The sequence below is a fragment of the Anoplolepis gracilipes genome, chromosome 1 (genome assembly GCF_047496725.1).
Source record: "Anoplolepis gracilipes chromosome 1, ASM4749672v1, whole genome shotgun sequence".
Classification (NCBI taxonomy): domain Eukaryota; kingdom Metazoa; phylum Arthropoda; class Insecta; order Hymenoptera; family Formicidae; genus Anoplolepis; species Anoplolepis gracilipes.
The window spans coordinates 2,569,008-2,589,294 of NC_132970.1; the positions used below are offsets into that span (position 1 = coordinate 2,569,008).

General features: G+C 37.4%; 1 protein-coding gene across 2 annotated transcripts in view; it reads right to left on the reverse strand.

Moving 5' to 3' along the window:
• Window positions 1-8,605: 8,605 nt before the first annotated feature.
• The window catches only part of Klu (zinc finger protein klumpfuss), a 69,108-nt gene continuing 57,426 nt past the window's right edge, over window positions 8,606-20,287 (reverse strand). For both annotated transcript variants that reach the window (XM_072899278.1, XM_072899271.1), the window contains exon 2: window positions 8,606-15,331. In XM_072899278.1, coding sequence (XP_072755379.1) covers window positions 13,658-15,247 — 1,590 coding nt within the window. In that variant the 5' untranslated portion in view covers window positions 15,248-15,331 and the 3' untranslated portion in view covers window positions 8,606-13,657. The remainder of the gene's footprint in view (window positions 15,332-20,287) is intronic.

Consider the following 20,287-nt stretch of genomic DNA (forward strand, 5'->3'; position numbering starts at 1 on the left):
CAGTGCGCGTTTTCGCGTGTCACCCGGCTGATATATTTCCGACTAATGATTGCGAGGGATAATTACGATCCCGTCGGCTAACAATTTCTCTCGCGCTCTCGACGGTCGTCGTAATTCTCGATCGGCGTTCGATCGGTGTGCCCATTACGCCGGGATAAATGTCTCGCGCGCCGATCACGAATCGCGAAAAGATAAGAGCATGGTACATCGTACTTGTCGATGTGCACGCCTCTTAGATGTATGTTCCGCTCGCTCTTCGCTTGCAAGCAGCGAAGCACACTCTTGAGGAATTTACTTTATTTCTCACACGGCAGCGGCCGCGATTCGGTAAGAAGTCATTACGAAAAATAACGATTATGCGCTGGCATTAATTCTCCCCGCCGGGCGGCAGGTACTTTGATACAATTTAATCGTCTGAGAAATACGATATCGTTTTTAATAGCAATCGTATCAAATGCTACTTGCTACTTCGTTATCGTTGGATATAATTTCTACTTGAGGAAAATATACTACTATATTTCTACGTTAGTATCTCTTGGTGTTATCGCACAAGCGAGGGTTGATTATTTTTCGCCGCAGCCGCATGATGTAGGTATATATATATATATATATATATTTTTTTTTTTCTTCAATATATCGTATCTGATTTTATCATATATACTTTCAGTTAACAGCTTTCTTTTTTCTTTTACAATGATATTTCTGTCTCAAATCTCCGACCTAATATATCATATGCACGATATATTATCAAGTCGACAATTTAATATCAATAAACGCAGGACAGATATATCTTAATAAAATGCAATAATTGTGTGTATATGAAATAATAATGACTTTTCCTTTAAACTGAATGGTTACGAGATCTTCAACCAGATTCAACGCTTTATTTCATCCGCAACATCCGCCCGCTTAATCGCTCCTATTCGTGAAGAATCATGATGTACAAGCCGCGCGACTGGTAATACGAGGAATAATTAATGCCCGATACAGTATAATTACCGATGCTAATCCCGAGTGCTTTAATCTCAGACATGAGTCGAAAAACCGTGCTAATTGACTGGCGCGCGCGCGTTAATAACTAAGTGTCGCGGCGTATTAAGCGGATTATTTCGCTATGAATAAGCGTATTATCGCGCCGCGAACCTCGCGGCCTCGAGATCTCAAGTCTCGTACTCCTGGCTGTAAACGAATGGTAGGTGTAACACAATTAAAGTAACGGAAAAACGCGACAAAGGTGGATTATCCGCAATTGCGATTTGTTACGCTTTTGCCAACGCTTTTACAAATGTTGATTACAAAAAGAGCGCTGTGAAAAGAAAGAAGATTATATAAATATTTATAAATGTGAAGAATTACTCATTTGTGTTTTTTATATCCCAATATGTAGAAACCTAAGAATAGTCAATGTACAAAGTAAAAAGAAAAAAGTTAGATTGAAGAAAAATATTATTAGTCTATTTTAAAATTTATTTATATTATATTATTGATGAATATTTTAAATAAATGTAAAATCCACAATATCATGTAGAAAAAGTAAGAAAACACTGTAAATTGAAAAAATAATTAACGTTAAGATTATGTTAAGGTTTAATTAATAATTAATGTTAAGACAAAGAATGAAAACAAATAGTTTATGAAAATTAATAAAAAAAAAGCAAACTATTTGGTAAATATAATATACTTAGTATTTCTTATTAAAAAGAGAAATAAGAAGAAAGAAAATTTTAAATAATTTAAAGAATTTAAAATTAAAAGATATGCGAGACTTAAAAAAATATGGTTTAGCTAATTCAGTGAAATAAACTTGTTTAATACAACCAGAACCGTTATAATAGAAATACAGCCGAGATATAGTCAAAAATAAGAAAGCAGATTTTAAAGGAAGAAGAAGAACAGGAGATTGCGCGATGATCTCACGGTAGAGATAACAGACTCGTAAAAAGACACGGACGCATATACATCGTGAACTAAGTGTGTTGGCTACCGCGATATTCAAATTTATTGAACACTCTCAGTTCTTCTCTACAATAAATATTTCTCGCGTCCTGTTTCCGTGTTTCCCGCCGCGGAATTTACATTGTGAGGTCATTTCGGAGATCTCGGAGACTTTATATCCGCAGTCGCGCGATCGCGTTCGCGTGGCGTGGCGTGGCGTGGCGTGACGTGGCCTACCATGCCATGCCGTGCCGTGTAAAATTAGCCGAGTAATAGAGATAGAGTTTGTACGCGTACGAATAGACACGTGTACGTACAGAGAGATATCTGGCCGTAAGTACCTCGCAGATCTGATGCTATCGCGACCGCCTACGCGAGAAACGCTACAGCACTGTCATATCGCACCGCGAAGGTAGTTCTCCTTTATTTCTCTCTTTTCGAAAACGACGCATGATATTTCTTCTCGCGCACGTAGCATCTGCCGATAGAATCGTCTATTAACGGACGTGACACTGAACGCGATAAATTTCACCTTGCGATAGCTGTATAATCGATTACGATATCGCGGCGATAGATCTTTCGTTAAATTTGCTGACAGCTCGCATATTACTTAATAAAGTTGCTATCATTCGATGTGAAGTGACATAATTTATCGTTTCTGAGGACAGCTTATTTAACGATAAGCGCGAATTCGAGATACAATTAAGAGGATATATATAAAAAAAAAATTGAACGTAAAATAAAGAATTTAAAAGTTTAAATCAACAGTTAGAAATTAAATCGATGGAGATATCGCAAAATTCAAGAGCTCGATAAAACCGCTTAGTCCAGAGATTAAGTTGCTACGCGCAGACACTCGTCATAGGTCGACACTTGGTTATCAGCTCGAAGTCTTGGACATTCTGCGGAGTTCTTCTGTACGATGCCGCGAGGATCTAATCGGCTGAGAAGTTCTCGACGTGCGTGCGAGAGACCGGATGCCTCGAGGTCATCCTTGCAAGAAAAGTTGCGCATCCCTGCGTAGTGCGCTTCCTTTCCTTCGCGCGTACACGCGTTTCTTTCTCATCGGACGCTCTCGTGAGCGCGCTACATCTTTCTCCTGCATCCTCTTTCACGCTTGAACTTGTCTATTGTTGGTTTCCGGTCTCGCGCTTCTCTCGTAAACTGGTTTTTGTTGCGATCTCTAATGTCACGTTGCCGGACAAACGTAGTGCGATCTCGATCCGACGACTAGTACTGTATAATAATCATTATATTTCTGAATTTGCAGTCTATCGTGTTTCTGCTTTCAAGAAAGTGTAATGTATGTAAGAGTAAATACAATAATGGTAAACATTGCCTGTTTAATGGCATCAATGATATCAAGATTGCTTGTGAGAAAAGTATAAAGATCATAATTATGGGTTGTGAGTTATCGTGAGCAAGCAGACGTTTAAGAAAGGCCGTGAAAGACAAGACACATGTTTGTTATAAGAGAAATGGAGAAATTAGAAAATATAAAAATAAGTATAAAAACATATGTATTACTTTAATAGACAAATCAAAGTTAACTTTAAAATACTTAGAAAAAATATAATAAATAAATATAATAAAATAATTAATTTATTAAATATTAATGAGATATTAAAAATGAGTAGTAAGAAGTAATAAGATTATCAAAATTAAAATTTTGATTATTTGTGCAAATTTTCTATCAGTTGGATGACACGAGAACGGGATGTAATTTGAAAAAAATTTATAGAGTTTAAACAAACGCGATACGTAATTCCAAATTATGTGTACTCATATATGACTCAATGTTCTATTCTAATTTTCGCTCTTCTTTCCAAATGCAGTGCTTATTATTATTAACCGGCCGCTTGGCGATGGTCTGGATAAAGTTCGTCGCATCTCACGCCTCATCGTCCGCTCGCGAGCATAATTTACGAGCGCATCGCGCTCGTTAATCTTGGCGCTCGCGCGATCCGCGTGAATCCGCGGATTTACGTTGTGCCGAGACTTGACGGCGCTCATTACCAGAAATTAGGTGTTACGTCTGGAAGCGCCGATAATTGTAACGGTTCGACGCCGTGCCGGTATGTTTCAATTAACGACGGGCTACGAGCGCGCTCGTGAATCAAAGGAATCGAGCGACTCGATGTGTAGCCTTCGCACCCATCATCAATGACGATTACCCGCTTCCGTTGTGCGCTCGCACAGACATCAATCCTTAATCGGATGATTATTATTATCTCGAATTTCTATCCCTCTGCAATAATCCATTTTAAAAAATCATTAAAAGATTTAAGTCTTCTTTTTGATATTATCAAGTTGAAAATCCTATACAAGAAGGAGATAAAACCTTTATCTGTTATCATTTTGAAAAAAAATCTGAAGAGTATAGAGAGAGATAAGTCTAAAAGAGAAACTCAATGAAATGATTTCCGGTCTCAATAACGATCGGCGAGAGTAGGTAGGCTGTAACGATCGTTGTTATTACCAAGTATAGTGATCGAATGACGGTGCCAATTCACGGCAACGACAACTCATTTCAGTCTTGGCGACTATCTCGGTGAACGATCAATATTTTTCCGTGAGACGGGCAAGTGGTTCCGCAGAGTAAAAGATGACCAAAAGAGATAGAAAGAAGGAAAGAGAACGAAACGTCGGCGAACGAGCAGAGATGCGGCGAATACGAACAAATAGATCACAGGAAAGGAGCGACGAAGTTACAAGGGAAGCGAGGAAGGCCGTCGCGACAAAAAAATGGGACCGGTCTGGGGACCTCAGAGAGCTATAGCGGTGGGCGTGGGTGGAACGAAGAACGGTGACAAGTAAGATCGCAGTCGATCTACCGAGAGGAGGAACGAAGAAAGAAAAGAAGAAAAAAAGTGTCCAAGAGTGTACGATGGAAAAAAAACGGGGGAGTCGGCGAGAAGAGTAGCGATCCCTCGAAGATAGGGAGCGGCGCTTATAATTTCTAATTGATCGCGCGAGCTACATAGCTTTTTTTTCCTACGTCCGCATCTAGGGATCGTTTCCTCCGACCATCGTCCGTAATGATTTATATTTGCACCGGCGATCCCGCGCGAATGAGCGCAGAAACGGACGCGAGAATCGTGGTGTCAAGCCGCATTCGCGGAAAGGAAAGGTGGCAGCGACGGTGGGAGGAAATCTATAAATCGTTACCAAAGCTGCTACCGTTCGATATTTTTCCGTAATTTGTGCGGCGATAAAACCCTCATAAAGTAGTATTTAAAATGGAATAAAATATATTATTGTAATGCTATAATTATAATAAAATTTTATTTAACGTATTTAATTAATTTTGCGAATAATAGAAATAAATATATTTTAAAATAAGTAAATATGTATTTTTCTTCTTAAAGATTCTCTCTTCGCGTATGATGGATTAGAACAATTATATAGACTTTTTATTATATAGACTTATAATTAGTAAAATTGTTCAATACCATTTTCACGAATTTATACTGTGTTTTAGCGAAATATAAAACAAATTACACGAATTTTGCAAATACAAGATTGACGGTTGATGTGTTCGCGGAGTAAAATTAAGAAGAAGCACGATTCGCCTTGTCGGCACTTTTTCAAGGCTGTACGTTGTTCGTTACCTCTTAAAGTATCATAGCATCATCACGTTTTTGCACAGAGATAACGAGAGTTGTTTCCACGCGGTGTCCAAGAATGATATAAAAGCGACAAAAAATAAAAACTCGTATACCCAGATTATTTTCTAATTTAGTTATAATTAAAAATGCTTTGTATGATCGATGACAGTTTAACAAAACGTTATATCATTTTATCTTTTATAAAGAATCTTACAAAATCTCGATCAGTTTTTTATCAGTACTTTAAATTAGATTACATTAATTACAAATTATATGACAAACAAAAATATGATAACATATTATAGTATAATTTTTTTGTCGTGATAATATTTTTCTTGCATATTTAACTTTTTTATATCTCTTTCTTTCTTTCTCTCTTTCTCTCTCATGGGAAAAAAGAAAAATATCTTTAATAAATATTTATTAAAAATCGAATAACAAAATGCATTTATTAATTTCTACAAATCTATGAAAATAATACTATATAAGAAAAATATGTCTCCAATAAACACGAGGAACAACGTACATGAAATCTCCATGTAAATGCATTGAACCACTATAATCGCTTGATAGCATTGTATTAATTAGTCTTCGAGCACGCGATAAATAAAGCTATTTAGCCGATATTTGCGTGGAAAGAATGCAAGGAATCTTAGTGGTCTTTATTTTTAAGAAATCGTGATAATTATTCTAATTATGACGCCTTTTTATGTGCGCTGCTGCAACTGGCGTTCATTTGAGAAACTACGGTGAATATTGTTATGGAGATAACGCATTGGCAAGCCGATTATTCGAATATCCCTTACACGAAACGTCGATTATTCCATTGCTTATCCGGGATATCGATCGCGCTGAAAAGGAGATATACATACGTCCGGCGAGCGTATAATGAGGTGTATAACTGAAATTCCAGGCGTGATGTAAACACATCCAGTCGATTATCGATATACCCTTTTTGGTCGAAGATATAATACGATTCTCAATATATTCTAAATACTGCCTTAGGTCTTCGATCCCTTAATAGCGATTAATTAATTTACGGGTGCCAGTCCCTAGAATACGTAAATGTACGTAATATAAACATACCTATACCTCATTTTAACATACGCAATATACATATGTATATATGCACGTACATTGTGACGAGAATATAATTCATATTGGGTGAATTTTCAAATTCGATTTTTTCAAAAATAAAGTATCACTTATATGAAAGAAGCAATCGCTATTAATTAAATTCGAGTTTCAGCACATGTGTTTAAAAGCGATACTGATTAATTCGCATTTCCGACTATATAAAAAATATAATGAACGAATAACGTCACATAGATATAAGATGCCTATCACTTTCCTTTCATTTTTATTTTCAACGTCGAGTTGTGTATCAGGAAGAATTGACGATTTCACTATAATGCGATATTTATCTTGGATCTTATATTGATCTCACATAATGATTAAGAATCGTTAAAATATTTTATACAGTTTACTTCATGAGTTATGTAATAAAAGTTGTATACTAAAAATATGATTCTATTTTTGATATATAATTACAATAATTTAACGAGAGAGTCTTTTATAAGTCTAATCGTAATAAATATGTAAATATAAATTTAATAAAGAATGACTCTCATAATGGAAACTTTAAATATAAAAAAATATGACATTGACCCTCTTCGTTACTTGTGCATCCACCGGAAGAAACATACGTATCGATTATTTTGCGAATTTGTAAGACGGTTAGGTCAGGTCGGGTTATCGATGTTGTTTCCATCGTGACGTATCTGCTTTTCTTTTTCGTGCTACATGCTCAGCCAAACACTTTGTATGGTCCACTGCACATTCGTAGATATTTCTAGCTATCAATAAATGTCTTGAAATGTAAATATGCTATATAAAGTGATATATAATATTATTTTAACAAATTATACGCTACTCAATATTTTCATATGCATATGTTTTAGAATAAAGTTCTTTTTTCTTTTTAAAAAAAAACATATTTTTAATTAAGATAAAATTACATTATAGGTAGGTGAAATAAATATGCAACAAAAAATTATAGAGAGGTCCTTTAGTAAGGGACAAATGTGTATATATATATGTATATATATATATATATATATATATATATATATATATTTCCATCGCAGATGTGCAGCACATACAGGTTCCTGTCTTCATTTCGATGTGTGTACAGATATGTGGATTATAAATTCGTGGCAGTAGAAAAAAATACAAAGATGACAAAACGAATTTATGCCCTTCTTGTTAAAGGCCTTGAAATATTTACAATACTGCAGCAAGTATTATCGCGAGTTAGTGTTGCACAATATATATGTATATAGATAAACGTAATCAAGCATCATATAATAATCTCTTTAATTCATTTCTTTTGCGATGTAAACCGGTATAGTTATCGCTTAATCAATCATTTTTAACAATCGCTTTGTATGATATATGATAAAACTGTATAAAGGAGCAGTAGCACTTGAAGTATTATTTAATTACATTTATATACTTTTGATACTAGGTATCATTTTACTTAGATAATGATCACGATTGTCTTGCACAACACTGACTGCCGGTGTATAGATAGAATATGTGTTCTTAATTACGTATATAGATAGGAAAGAGCTTTTTAACACTCTCTTATCCGAGAATCGCATGAAAAAATAATTTGCTCGGAACCTGTTTCTATATAATTATCTTTGTTTTCAGCCTTAAAATGATATGTAATAGACATCTTCGCATACTCATTTAGTTATTTACTCTAGATACGAGTTCTCAAATGTTGCAAGGCACCGCATACTTTCCGATATAATTAAATCATGAAAACTATATATAATTTAACTGTTTTAAATTAAAATTAAAATCAAAACTATCTTAAGTCTCTCTTTAATTGATAATTTACTATAATTCAATACAATTATAATTATACAACATTGTGACTATTTTAATATTTAATAATTAATTTCAAAAATAAATCACATTAAAAAGGAAGAAAATAGATGTAACAGAATATAATATAGGAAAAATACAGGTGAAAATGACAAAATACAAAAGCGAATCGTTGAAAAATTATATTTTTTCCATTCATTGGCACGAATCGTAAACACAACATAATTTATAAATTAACGTACACAATCATCTTCAATAATTTACACAAATTCTCGTAAGTGTTTCATTGTTACAAAAGATAATATGCTTTCGCTTGGGAATCGGAGATCAAAATCTCTTTCCGAGACAAGCTTTTTTTGTGCCATATAAGAAGGAGGAAGGGGGGATGAACTTGAGATTCAAAATATTTGTTCTGTTTCAGTAAAGTTGGGAACATGACGAATGTCGTGTTTATTATAAACGCATTGCAACAAATTATTTTTATGATATTATGTAAGTTGAAATCTCTCTCCCTCCCTCTTTCGGTTCGGTGACGGAATGACGGTAAGAGATAAATGAATAAAATGGAAAACTAGAACGAGGATGAGAAGGGAAGGGAAAAAGTGAGGAAAGAACAGATGAAAAGAATAGAAAGCTTGACTCATGAATAACAAAATAAATAATAGAAGCATTAAACATGATTAATCACTTAACAACGTAACTAGAGATAATAATAATATTAATAATAATAATTAATAATATTAATAATATTAATAATAGAAATAAAATAATAATCATACGAATGGCTATACTTGTTAATAATTACAAGAACAAGTCTGGCACGGCAATCGCTTAACTGCCCGAAGACACGTCGAACGTGTTTGTTCCTTTTTCTCGCGTCTTTCCTTATTTTAAATTACTACAAATTTATTACGCAAGAGATTCTGTCAGTTTAAGGCTGAATCGGTGCGAGGGATAATGTCAAGTCAGAGATCTTAATGTTTTTGCTTCGATAATCGCCAAAAAAAAAAAATAAAACGAAAAAAAGAATAAGAGTTTGCGAGTTGTGCGACACATCGAAGACTGGATGGCACTTGAATTGATCGCATGACATGCGCGAATATAACAATTTTCCGCTTAAAATCCTGAAGCGTATTGAGCAATTCACTTTTCAATATAATACAAATTTATTCGTTAACCTATGAGTATTAATTACGCGAGCATCGGAATAAATTATTCTCCCGCTACATGAAACAAACTTTCAAAAAATTAGGAACGATACACTTGCGAAACTGTCGAGATTAATAGAGAATAAATCGGTAACAGTACAGTGTATTATAAAAAATTTTTAGTTTTCAATCTACAAAATAAACATAATACTTTATCAATTTGTAGCACATAACAATTTCCAATCTAGAAAATTAATTTAATACTTATTTAAGTAATTATTATCATCATATGACAATAGTTGTCATTAGATGCCAGATATCAATCACGCGCTTACAATCGATCACTTTACAACTCATCGTTCAAGAAAGCACCAACAATTAGAAAAAGTTAAGTAGTTTAATCTATTTTTTAATACGATCACATTTTTACAACGCATCGATATTTAGAGTATTATCGATTAAAGGACGAAATAAGTATCCTCCGATTCGACAATCCTCCCTCGCACGTCGCACCGTATGATATAAACACCGCTTTTTCCAAGCAATCGTTCGATCGAGGGGGCAAGTAAAATGGCAAGCAGAGAGCGACAATACCTTCTCCTTAATAGCTACTTACTCGTCCCATTCCTCTGGAAACGCTTAATCGGTATTAGGTAGATAATTAGAAAAAACCTCGATATACAAAAATACAGATATACGTACCTATGCGCACGCAATTGTGCGTGCCACGTATCAGTGCGCGCTGACACTTTTTCTATTTGCCGGCGAGGAGGAGGAATAAGAGACACATCGGGGGAAGTACACGGAGTTATACATACGTATATGTATAGAATAAGAGTTAAGGACGAAACGCGCTCGCGCACGGCTCCTCGAAACTGAATAAGCTCGAGTATTATGTCGGCTACTAACAATAAGCGAGTCACCATATTGACTATTTTCGTAAAACTACGTGGAATTGACGTTTCCGAGACGAGAGACCAAACTTCGCGGGGTCGAACAAACAAATAATACTAATTGTAAGTAAAATGATTATGATATCGATTTAGAGAAAATATTTTCTCTTTTCATCATTTGTATCGATATATAAATATTATATAATATTTATATATCGATACAAATATTAATTAAAATATATTTGTATTAATATTACAACAGTTTCTTATAATTTTATCATATAATCACTTTTATTTTCCTCTTTAATTTTTATTTTATTTCTCATCGACGAGGAAGGAAGATGAGTGACATTTTTCGTACTCTATAATTCTAATGGAACATTAACGTATTCAATTTACCGTTTACTCGACCCGGCAACCCTTATCTAGCGCGGAGATCATGGTTCAAATGTACTTTAAGATTGTCTTCGTCGATTCACAGCGCAAAAGATACCTGTTCGATTCGCCCTTCTTCGCTTAAGCACCACAACCAGTTCTGATTAATCGCGCTGCAACGCATGCACACTTGATAGGAAAACGCTACAAAATAACGTTCGATGTAACTAATCAGCATTAGCATTTCGAGGTAAGAACAATTTCCAAACTTCGCGTTCATATAATCTCCATATAAGCTCTTTGTAAAATTACACATGCTTCAAGTGTACATATGAAAAAATATTTTATCTCCCTACTGACGTGCGGCGGCGCGAATAATTACAATAGTTATAATAATAGAACGCAATAATAATGTCAATTGTATTTACTCACTAATTAACGTTACTTCTATACGCTTTATTATGCTTTAACATCAAGTTTTCTCTCTTCCTTTCTCTGCAAGTATACAGATACATTTCTTTTTTTTTTTTTTTTTTTTTACGCTATCGTCATCCTTGCAATCGACGCTGTTAATGAAATGTGAAGGGAGACGATGGCGCGATACACATTTACAACTATTAATACATCATTGTTTTTCGCAAGTTTTTTTGTCGGCTTCTCTCTGTAAAAAGTCGTTTTAACAATTTTTCACGTAACAACAACTTGAGCAGGTTTTGGGCGAATCGACGAGGCAATCAATGGTGACTCGCTATTTATAGATATAGACACGTTGAGAAAAAATATTATTGATAAACTCGACGAGAGAAATGATCTCTTTATCGATATAGACTTGGTCCTGAATGATCAATGTCTCGTCTCGCATTGAGATTACTGGCGAGATTACTCTCTCACCATCTTGTCACCAATAATTTTTCTCCGCAAAAATCGCGAACTCGACCGACGGATATGTTCTAAACAATGTAATTCTAGAACTGCTCACTGGAGTCTAATGAATCCTCTCTATATTTCTTGCCATATCTTCGATATGATTTATTTATAATACGATTTATTAACCATATTAAAAATTATTTTACAACAATTTGCATTTCAATATATCTTTCAGCTAAAGAATATATACATATAAAGAATAGGAAAGATAGAAATAACGATATGTGTAAAAATCATGGATTTCATTAGATCTCGATGTGCAGTTTAATGGAGTTGATATGTGTGTTAAACGCGTATTCGAAATGTCCGTTTTCGAAGAATTTGGCACGTGTATTCGCGTCTCTGACGGGCTATATTCAAGTTTTCTTCACAATCAACGGTAAAGATTAGGAAAGTTTTTTGTGAAGAAATACATAACGCGCAACATACGATCGATTATGTACATACGATATTATTGGACACGTGGTCGTTTTACAAATATGATGAAAAAAAGAAAGAAAAACACGATTCGACTTTGACGCCAAGCTTTTAAGCACCGCTTTCATGTATCTCCGTGCACCGCGCTGCACTTGCGCGGCCGAGCAGGAATGCTTTACTTTCAGCTTCTATTACTTAAGTTTACGCATCGAGAACGAGAGAGCAGAAGATGTATAAAGAGAATACTCGGTGATTTTTCACATTTTTTATAACGATAACGATCAGAAAACATTCGAGAACAACCATCGACCCAGCGACCAATCAAAACAGAGAAATCTTAGAAAAAGATTGAGTTTTAAGAAATTTTATAAATAATGAAAACTATCTCGAAATATCTATTAAAATAAATTTCGAACATAAGTTTGCTAATAAATTAATAATTTATTTAAAATAGATTTTTTTCAACAGACTGTGTGTTATTAATAAAGTTTTTGCAAAACTGCGGTGTTGTGTTATCAGACTGTTTTCCGGCCGAAATCGTACGATTCGTCACTACGTAGACGAGTGTCACAATGAAACGTTTGTGAATTTCAGAGATTGAAAATATACAATTCGCGGAAGCGAAATCAGAAGGAAGATCAAAGAACACGATAATACTGTTCGGCATTGTTCGCTGACGCGCGTGATCGCATATGACGCATTAAAAGGATAATGATTTCTAGGTAATTCGTGGACAATTATCAAACAAAAAAGTATTTACTTCTTTGACAAATAATATAAATATAATATACTCACGCGAGCGAAGTTTCTATCCATCACTCAGCTCAGCCCATCATGATGCTCTTTCGACATGTAAATTTAACTCTTTCGGCGTCGTGTAAAGGAAAACTTTATAGCAAATACGATAAAGATGGTAGAATCCAGAAATAACATTTTTTTTTTTTACAGCAAAACAGTTCTTGTAAACTGTCAATGTTATGCGCACATCACTTATATATTTCGATATGAAATAATCATATTTTTGCATATAATAAACTTTGTAAGTATATCAACGTGTAAATTTTTCTGTCGAAAAAATAAGCGACGCAGCGAAAGAGTGAAATTGACGCGTCTTAGCTGCAATCCCTTCCAAAATAGTAGCCGTTCCAATCTTAACCACGATCACAGACTCTAATTAGCGTCTGTCGAGATCCCGAAACTTTCGACAGCAAAACAAATCCTCTCTCCTATCGATCCGTTCCACCAAAAGATCACAATCTCTTCGAGCATCAATCTCTTTCTAACGTCCGGCTGATGTCGCGGTGCTCACCGAGCGGCGACCTCGTTCCTTCGAAGCATTTCGACGAAGCCCCGTTCGAACCGCAAAGGTCGTCCCTGGAGATCCTCGATCGATCCTACCGCGATGTCTTCGCTGGCATCTGCTGCCGGAGTGCAACCAGGGTCATCCGACCGGCCGTCGTCATTCGGCCTTGATAACCGCTGACGGTGCCGCTGTCACGTTTTGGCCGAAGGTGGAACACTCCTCGTTGTCGAGTAGACCTGGTTCTGTCTTCGGGGTCGGGCCGTCCGCACACCGATTGTGAGTCTTGAGGTGCCTGGTGATCATGTCCCTGCGGCAGGCCGCATACGCGCACTGCGGACACTTGTACGGTTTCTCGCCGGTGTGGGTTCGTTGGTGAGTGCTGAGGTGATCGGATCTGCTAAACACTTGCTTACAAACCCGGCACCTGTACGGCTTGACGCCAGTGTGCAATCTCATATGCCTGGTCAGCATGTCAGATCTGGCGAAGCTCCTCTGACACACGTCGCACAGGTACGCCTTTGCCGAGGCATCATGGAGGCCCTGCCGACGATGCCTAGACGCCATGTGTTTCGCTAAACGATCGTGCAGACTGAACATTTGCCCGCATTCGGGACACACGTAAGCCACGTCCGTACCCGGTGCCATTTCCTCCACGACAGGCATAACTACCATATTATACCGTTCCGCGACGCTCTCCTTTGTGGTGGGTGACGCAACGTCGCCCCTCACTACGGGTACGTTTACAGCACCCCGCGTTACGACACCGGACGGTAGAAGCTGAAGAGCCGGCGACATGGTGGAAGCTGCCGCTGCCGCCGCAGCGGCTGCAGCAGATTGCAACGTAAGGTTCTTCATGGAGAGATCTAACGGCGATTCCTGGGGACTCGTGCCGTCGCTCTCAAGGGAACCGCTTCGCGGTGGGTGGCTAATGACAGAGGATGACGAGGAGCAAGTAGTCGAGGCGGTCACCCTCGTGTCGTCCCATCTAGGCACCACGTCCGAGTCAGAATGGCTGCGTCCGCGGAAGGTGTCGCCCGATGACGACGATGGCGTCAGGTACTTGTTATGCATATACTGCTCGAATATGCTGTACGTGCCGCATATACTGCTGTAAGATGCGAAGCTGGATCGCGATTGCGGCGTCTGCAGAGACGTCGCCGTCGGCAGCATTATCGCCGCCGCCGCCGCCGCTGCCGCCGCCGACGCGGCCAGCGACTGCGAGCACTGGTTGCACATGCAGTCGGGATACTTGGGCGTTGACAGCCGATGGTTATTCTGGTAGGGCGAATAACGGTGCCGATGATGATGATGGTGATACGAGTACGAGCGATACGATCGGTGGTGGGGATGATGGTGATGCTGTTGACCGGCCTCGTGGAGTTCCTCTTCGGTCGACGTCACCGATTCCGCGTCCTTCAGCCTCAACGGCAGCTGACTGATCACCGGAGTAGTGTCCGCGGCGGATCGCGATGACGACGATCTAGGCGAGCCGAACACGTCCTCTTCCTCCGATACAGGACCACTGCCCTCGAATCTCAACACCTCGCCCTCGGACGGCGAGCTCCGATGAGCTTGCAATGTATCTACGACCTGTTCCAGCCGTCTCCGTTTCTTGCGGGGGTTCCGATGGTTGCGGTTGGCTGTCGCCGCTAGGGTGTTGTTGTTCGTGCAGGAGGGCGGTGGTGGCTTGGCCGGACCCGGGGGCGCGGCTGCGGCGTCCTCCACGGCGCTCTCGGCCATCGTCATCGAGGATGCGCGGCACCCGCCGCCTGGGCCCCTTATGCCACCTACGACACCCTCGGCTACCACCGTACTACCTCCCACCTCGTCCTGAAACAATCGAAATGACGATGATGCGATTATTCGAGGATGTCTCGTGTTAAGCATCCTCGAATTTTCAAATCTTGCGCACATTTAAACAATATACGGTGTCATTGAAGATGACACTGAAACAACGCTCGTGCGATGATTTGAGATTAACTTAAGTTCTTGCACATGTGTAGCGCTTCATTATCTGTATAAACCTTAAAAATTAAATTACGCTTATATATGGATATATTGCATATTATTACAGTATATATTATAGTATATATTATATATTATTTTACGTTTAATTGAAGAGAGACAGAAAAAGAGGAAACAAGATCTTTCTAATTTTTAATTCGTTATAAATTATTCAAAATATATGATTTTTAACCTTGAGCTTCGCAAATAATTTTCGCGAAAAATAATTTCTGATTATATGTTGTAATTGTAAAGATTTGAACGCCGATGTATTAAAAATTAAACGGTATTTTTGTTATGACAATATTGGATTGCTAATAACAGTAATTCACACATCATAGCGTCATTTATATGAACGAAGTTTAGTCTTGCAGGTGCTACTCAATTATGACTTCATAATTATACATGATGTTATTTATGACAAAATCAACTGCAACAGCGATATAGATAATGATAACATAGTGTAAAAATAAAATTCAGTAAAAGACGTTTAATATAATCATTACATACAAGCAAATTTCATTACTGAATTATGAATAAATCAAAATTTCAGAAGCATATGTATATAAGTTCAGTTTTACTAGACTATCATAAACGTAAAAAAAATTATTAGGAGGGTAATATAAAATGCAGTGTCGTAAAAGTGAAACAGAAAGAAAAGACTAAAATTTATTATGCATTTTACTACAGAAACTTTTTTCATGGCAAGTTATATCAAGTTAATTTATATATCTAAGCTGCTATTATCACGGAATATTGTCCACATAAAAACAGGTTAACGAGTAACGTCAAAAAAAAAAAATGAAATATGCTGAGAATTTATCGTGAACGACGCTACTGTCAAAATTTTCAAAGACTGTGTGGATATCGTTATTGTGAAAGCGACGAACGATCGTTTGCGTAGAATCTCACCGTCTTACCGATCCGAAAGGAACAGGTATCGGCGTGCGAAGGTAACAGGTGTAGAGACTCGTCTCGGAACGAATGTCAATCGTGGTGGTAACGGAGGCCTGCCGGGAAACGGCAGGGACGATAAAAAAGCGCCAAGATGTCGTAACGAGACGCGATTAGAATATTCGTTGTGTTTTTGTGCCGCGATATCGGCCGGCCATTTGTCATTAGCACAGCCGCCATTTAAGAGCCAAGGAGAGACGATCGGCCTCTCGGCGAGATCGCGCTCGATACCGGGGCCGATTATCGTGGCCGCGCAGATTCGGCCGCTCCGCGCGGCTAACGGAACTTTTTTTTTCCCAACATTCCCGATAAAGGAATCTCGTCCACTTTGTAAACAGGTAGTGTCGCCACTTATTGACGATGAGAGCGTTGCCGAGAAAATTAATTAATAATAAAAGGATCTATCATGGGTTAATTAATTCGACTAACTATTAAATCGCCACTGCATTTCCATATAGTGAAAAAACCACGTGTTTTTAACAATTTGCGATAAGCGACCTACAAACAAATAATGACACGTCGTATATATTTCATCAGATAGAATTCTCGGCTGAGTCCTAATTCCCACGAAATAATGGACGAGAGGAAGCGGTGTGTGTCACGAGGAGATTTTTTTACTATTTATTTTAATCCACACCAATGGACCACACTCTGTTCATCTTGTTCGACGTGACAACGGCACTTTGTCATAAGACTGCGCACGGTGTAACTCGAGAGATGTATCTGAATATTTGAAATTTAAATCGCCTGCGAGCACAAATGTATGAATCAACTGACAGACAACCGATGACTAGCCTTTAATTCGGTGTCCTTTTCATTTTTTTTTCGCGTAGGCGAAATTTTATACGCATGTCTAGCGCTAAACTAATCTCTCGCAAGATTCTTATCGATTATCTGCGACTTTTCTTTATGAGCGAAAAGTTAACAAAATTCTGACGATTAGCAATTAATTATCTGAGACGCGATGTTATCTAGTCTCATACACCAAAGACAATTAATTACATACAAGATATAACAGATCAAATAATTTTATATATATGTATATATATTATATATTATATCATTTTATCTAATGTATCTTGAATTTCTTGTGTGTTTTTTTACAAACAAACATGACCCAAAATCTTAAGTTCAAATAATACATATAAATCTTCTCTTATAATATATTTTTCTCCTGCGCGTGCCTCTTTAATGATTATATATATATACATTGATAAAATCATAGATACATATTATATTATATTAAATAAATCAATTAATTTTTCGAACGTGTATATTAAATAAAATTAAGAAAAGTAAAAAGAGGGAAAAAATGAAACTGCTAGGCTCTTGCTGATTCGCAAAAGGCGGGGTTAAGAATACAAAAAAATAAAATTACGACGTGCCTCCTCAAAACCAGTGGCATTTAATGGCTCGATGCGACAGTATCTTGGCGCCATGCGTACGTACATAATCTCGATTACAGGCCTGCCTTCAGTCTCAATAGCACGTCACGATCGTAGAATAGAGATTCTTAGTGGGTTTCCTGGAAAAACGTGGATGGGACACGGAGGACAGTCCAACGGTTTTCCAGCAGCTCCAGCGTACCGCATACCGACGCGTACGTGCGTAGTGCGTTGTTTCGAGACCGATCTTCGTCGTGGCCAACCGGTCAGCCCCGCTTACCTCCTATGAATACCGAGAAAATCATTCGTGGTGAAACACGCGAATTCCTCCTGGCCATAGGTCTCGATGTCGCGGCGAGAGGCGGACTCTGATAGTCGCTTAAATGACGCCGTTTCAGTGACTTAATGCGCGATTTATTCCAGTCCACGCGCAACACGTCCTTCAACTTTGCACCGCCGGGGCATTCCCGGGATTCTAGAATAAGGACTCGTAGCTGTCGCACCTATGTCGTGCAAAAAATTGCTTTACAGGTTCGAAAGTCTTCTTATGCTGGTTTCTTAAAGAGATAAAATGAATATTAAAGTATCTATATTCCGTCTCTATTGATTTTTTACTAGACACTCTAGCTGCGACACGTGGCAAAAATAAAACGCGTAAAGTTATTCTTGAATAAAGTGTTTGGCTATAGAGAAAGAGAGACAGAGAGAGAAGGGATCTCTCTAACAAAAATTACATTTACTATCTATTCATAAATGGGTACTTGCGTTTTTTTTTTAATTATAAAACCGCATCAATCAAAAAGGAACTACAATAGATCTCTTCGAGGTGAACACGTATTCTACGAAGCACCACTTCGATCAGAAAAAACTCGCGGTGGAGTCTTGTTTGACGGTCTTTCTTGCTTGGCGCTTCAAGTCTTTCTTCCTCACCACAGTGGCTATCCTTTTATTCTCCTTGGCGCCGCCGTCGCATGTCCTATCCTTCCCCGCCTTCATTTACGGAGAGAAAGGGCCTCGATGATCGGTCGTAAAACGTAAAGGGGACTCGTAAACGGAGTGAAAAGATGTCAGAACGTAAATGCGCCGAGAACAGGTCCCCGAAGAGGGCGGTGTGGGCGTACTTACTCTTCCCACATTGCTTTGATTTTCTCTCCAGTCAAGACAGATATTTGTATCTTCTAGAGAATTTCTGCCGCGATATTTCGTTACTTTCTCTTTGTTCTTCGTTTACTTTTTTACATATATATATTATTATTCTAAATTATTATTCTAAGTAACTTGAAATAGATCAGAAATGACTGTGTACCCTTTAAATAAATGCTGATAAGTTTAAGATGAAAGAATGAAGAATGCAAGAACTCAGATCTTCAAAAAATTGTGACTTCGTAGATTAGAAAATTTAGATATAAAATTCTGATGTGTCTAAAATTTTACTAATGCAAACATTTTAATAAAATACAAAAAAATAGAGAGTGTATAATAATTTCTTAAAATTATAATATACAGTAAAGAATTAAAGAGTTTAAAATTTGGAGAAAATCAAAGATTATTACTATTGTCACTTTTATTGAACAAGATATAAATAATCAAGAAAATACAGTAAAAACAAAAAAAAATAAAGTTTTAGAAATAATAACAAAGAAAGAGAAAATAAAGCAACATAATTTATAATTGGTGCACATTCTCATAAGACTCACTTTCTTTGTAAAGAAAAGGAAACAAGAAAACAGCTTCAGGTTTTCCTTCAAATTAGCTCTGATTTTCCTCCATGGAAAGGAAAAATACAAACCATGTTCGTTTGACATAAGCAACATAATTATATCGGAAGCATACAGGAAATATATTTGTATCCACGCGTGTTTGATTACACGCGCGATGATTCGAGGATGTGAGTCTGTAGGAGAGCGAAGCGAGGATCATCGGTGAAGAATTCCAGCAGGAATGCCCTCGGGCAGGCACCTGTAACCATGGCTCGACGGGAGAAACAGAACAGGTTGAGATGTGGGCGTGGGTGGAGCGCTTGATCTTTCTCTCCCGCACGATCTACCCATATTATACTGGCCGCTACGCCATGCTAGCGATGGGCACGTTCAGCGCGCGAATTTTCCACAGCGTCTTTTAAAGTTTCATGCAATTATACTTTTTTATAGGTGTATTTTAGATACACCTTTCTTGTTATAACATTCTTTTGAGATAAATAACAGATATTGCACGAGAAATAAAATTGAAAAGAGAACAAATAATCTCTTTATTTTGAACTTTTGTAAATCTTTCGCATACTTTTAATGGTCTCATTATTCCAAATTTGCTTTAAAATAACTACATTTTTTAATGCGTGGTAACTGTGATTAATATATTAATACGTTTATATATTAACGATATTTTAACGATTTTTCGATACAATTTTCTATTCAATACACCATGTTTATTCGACTAAATAATA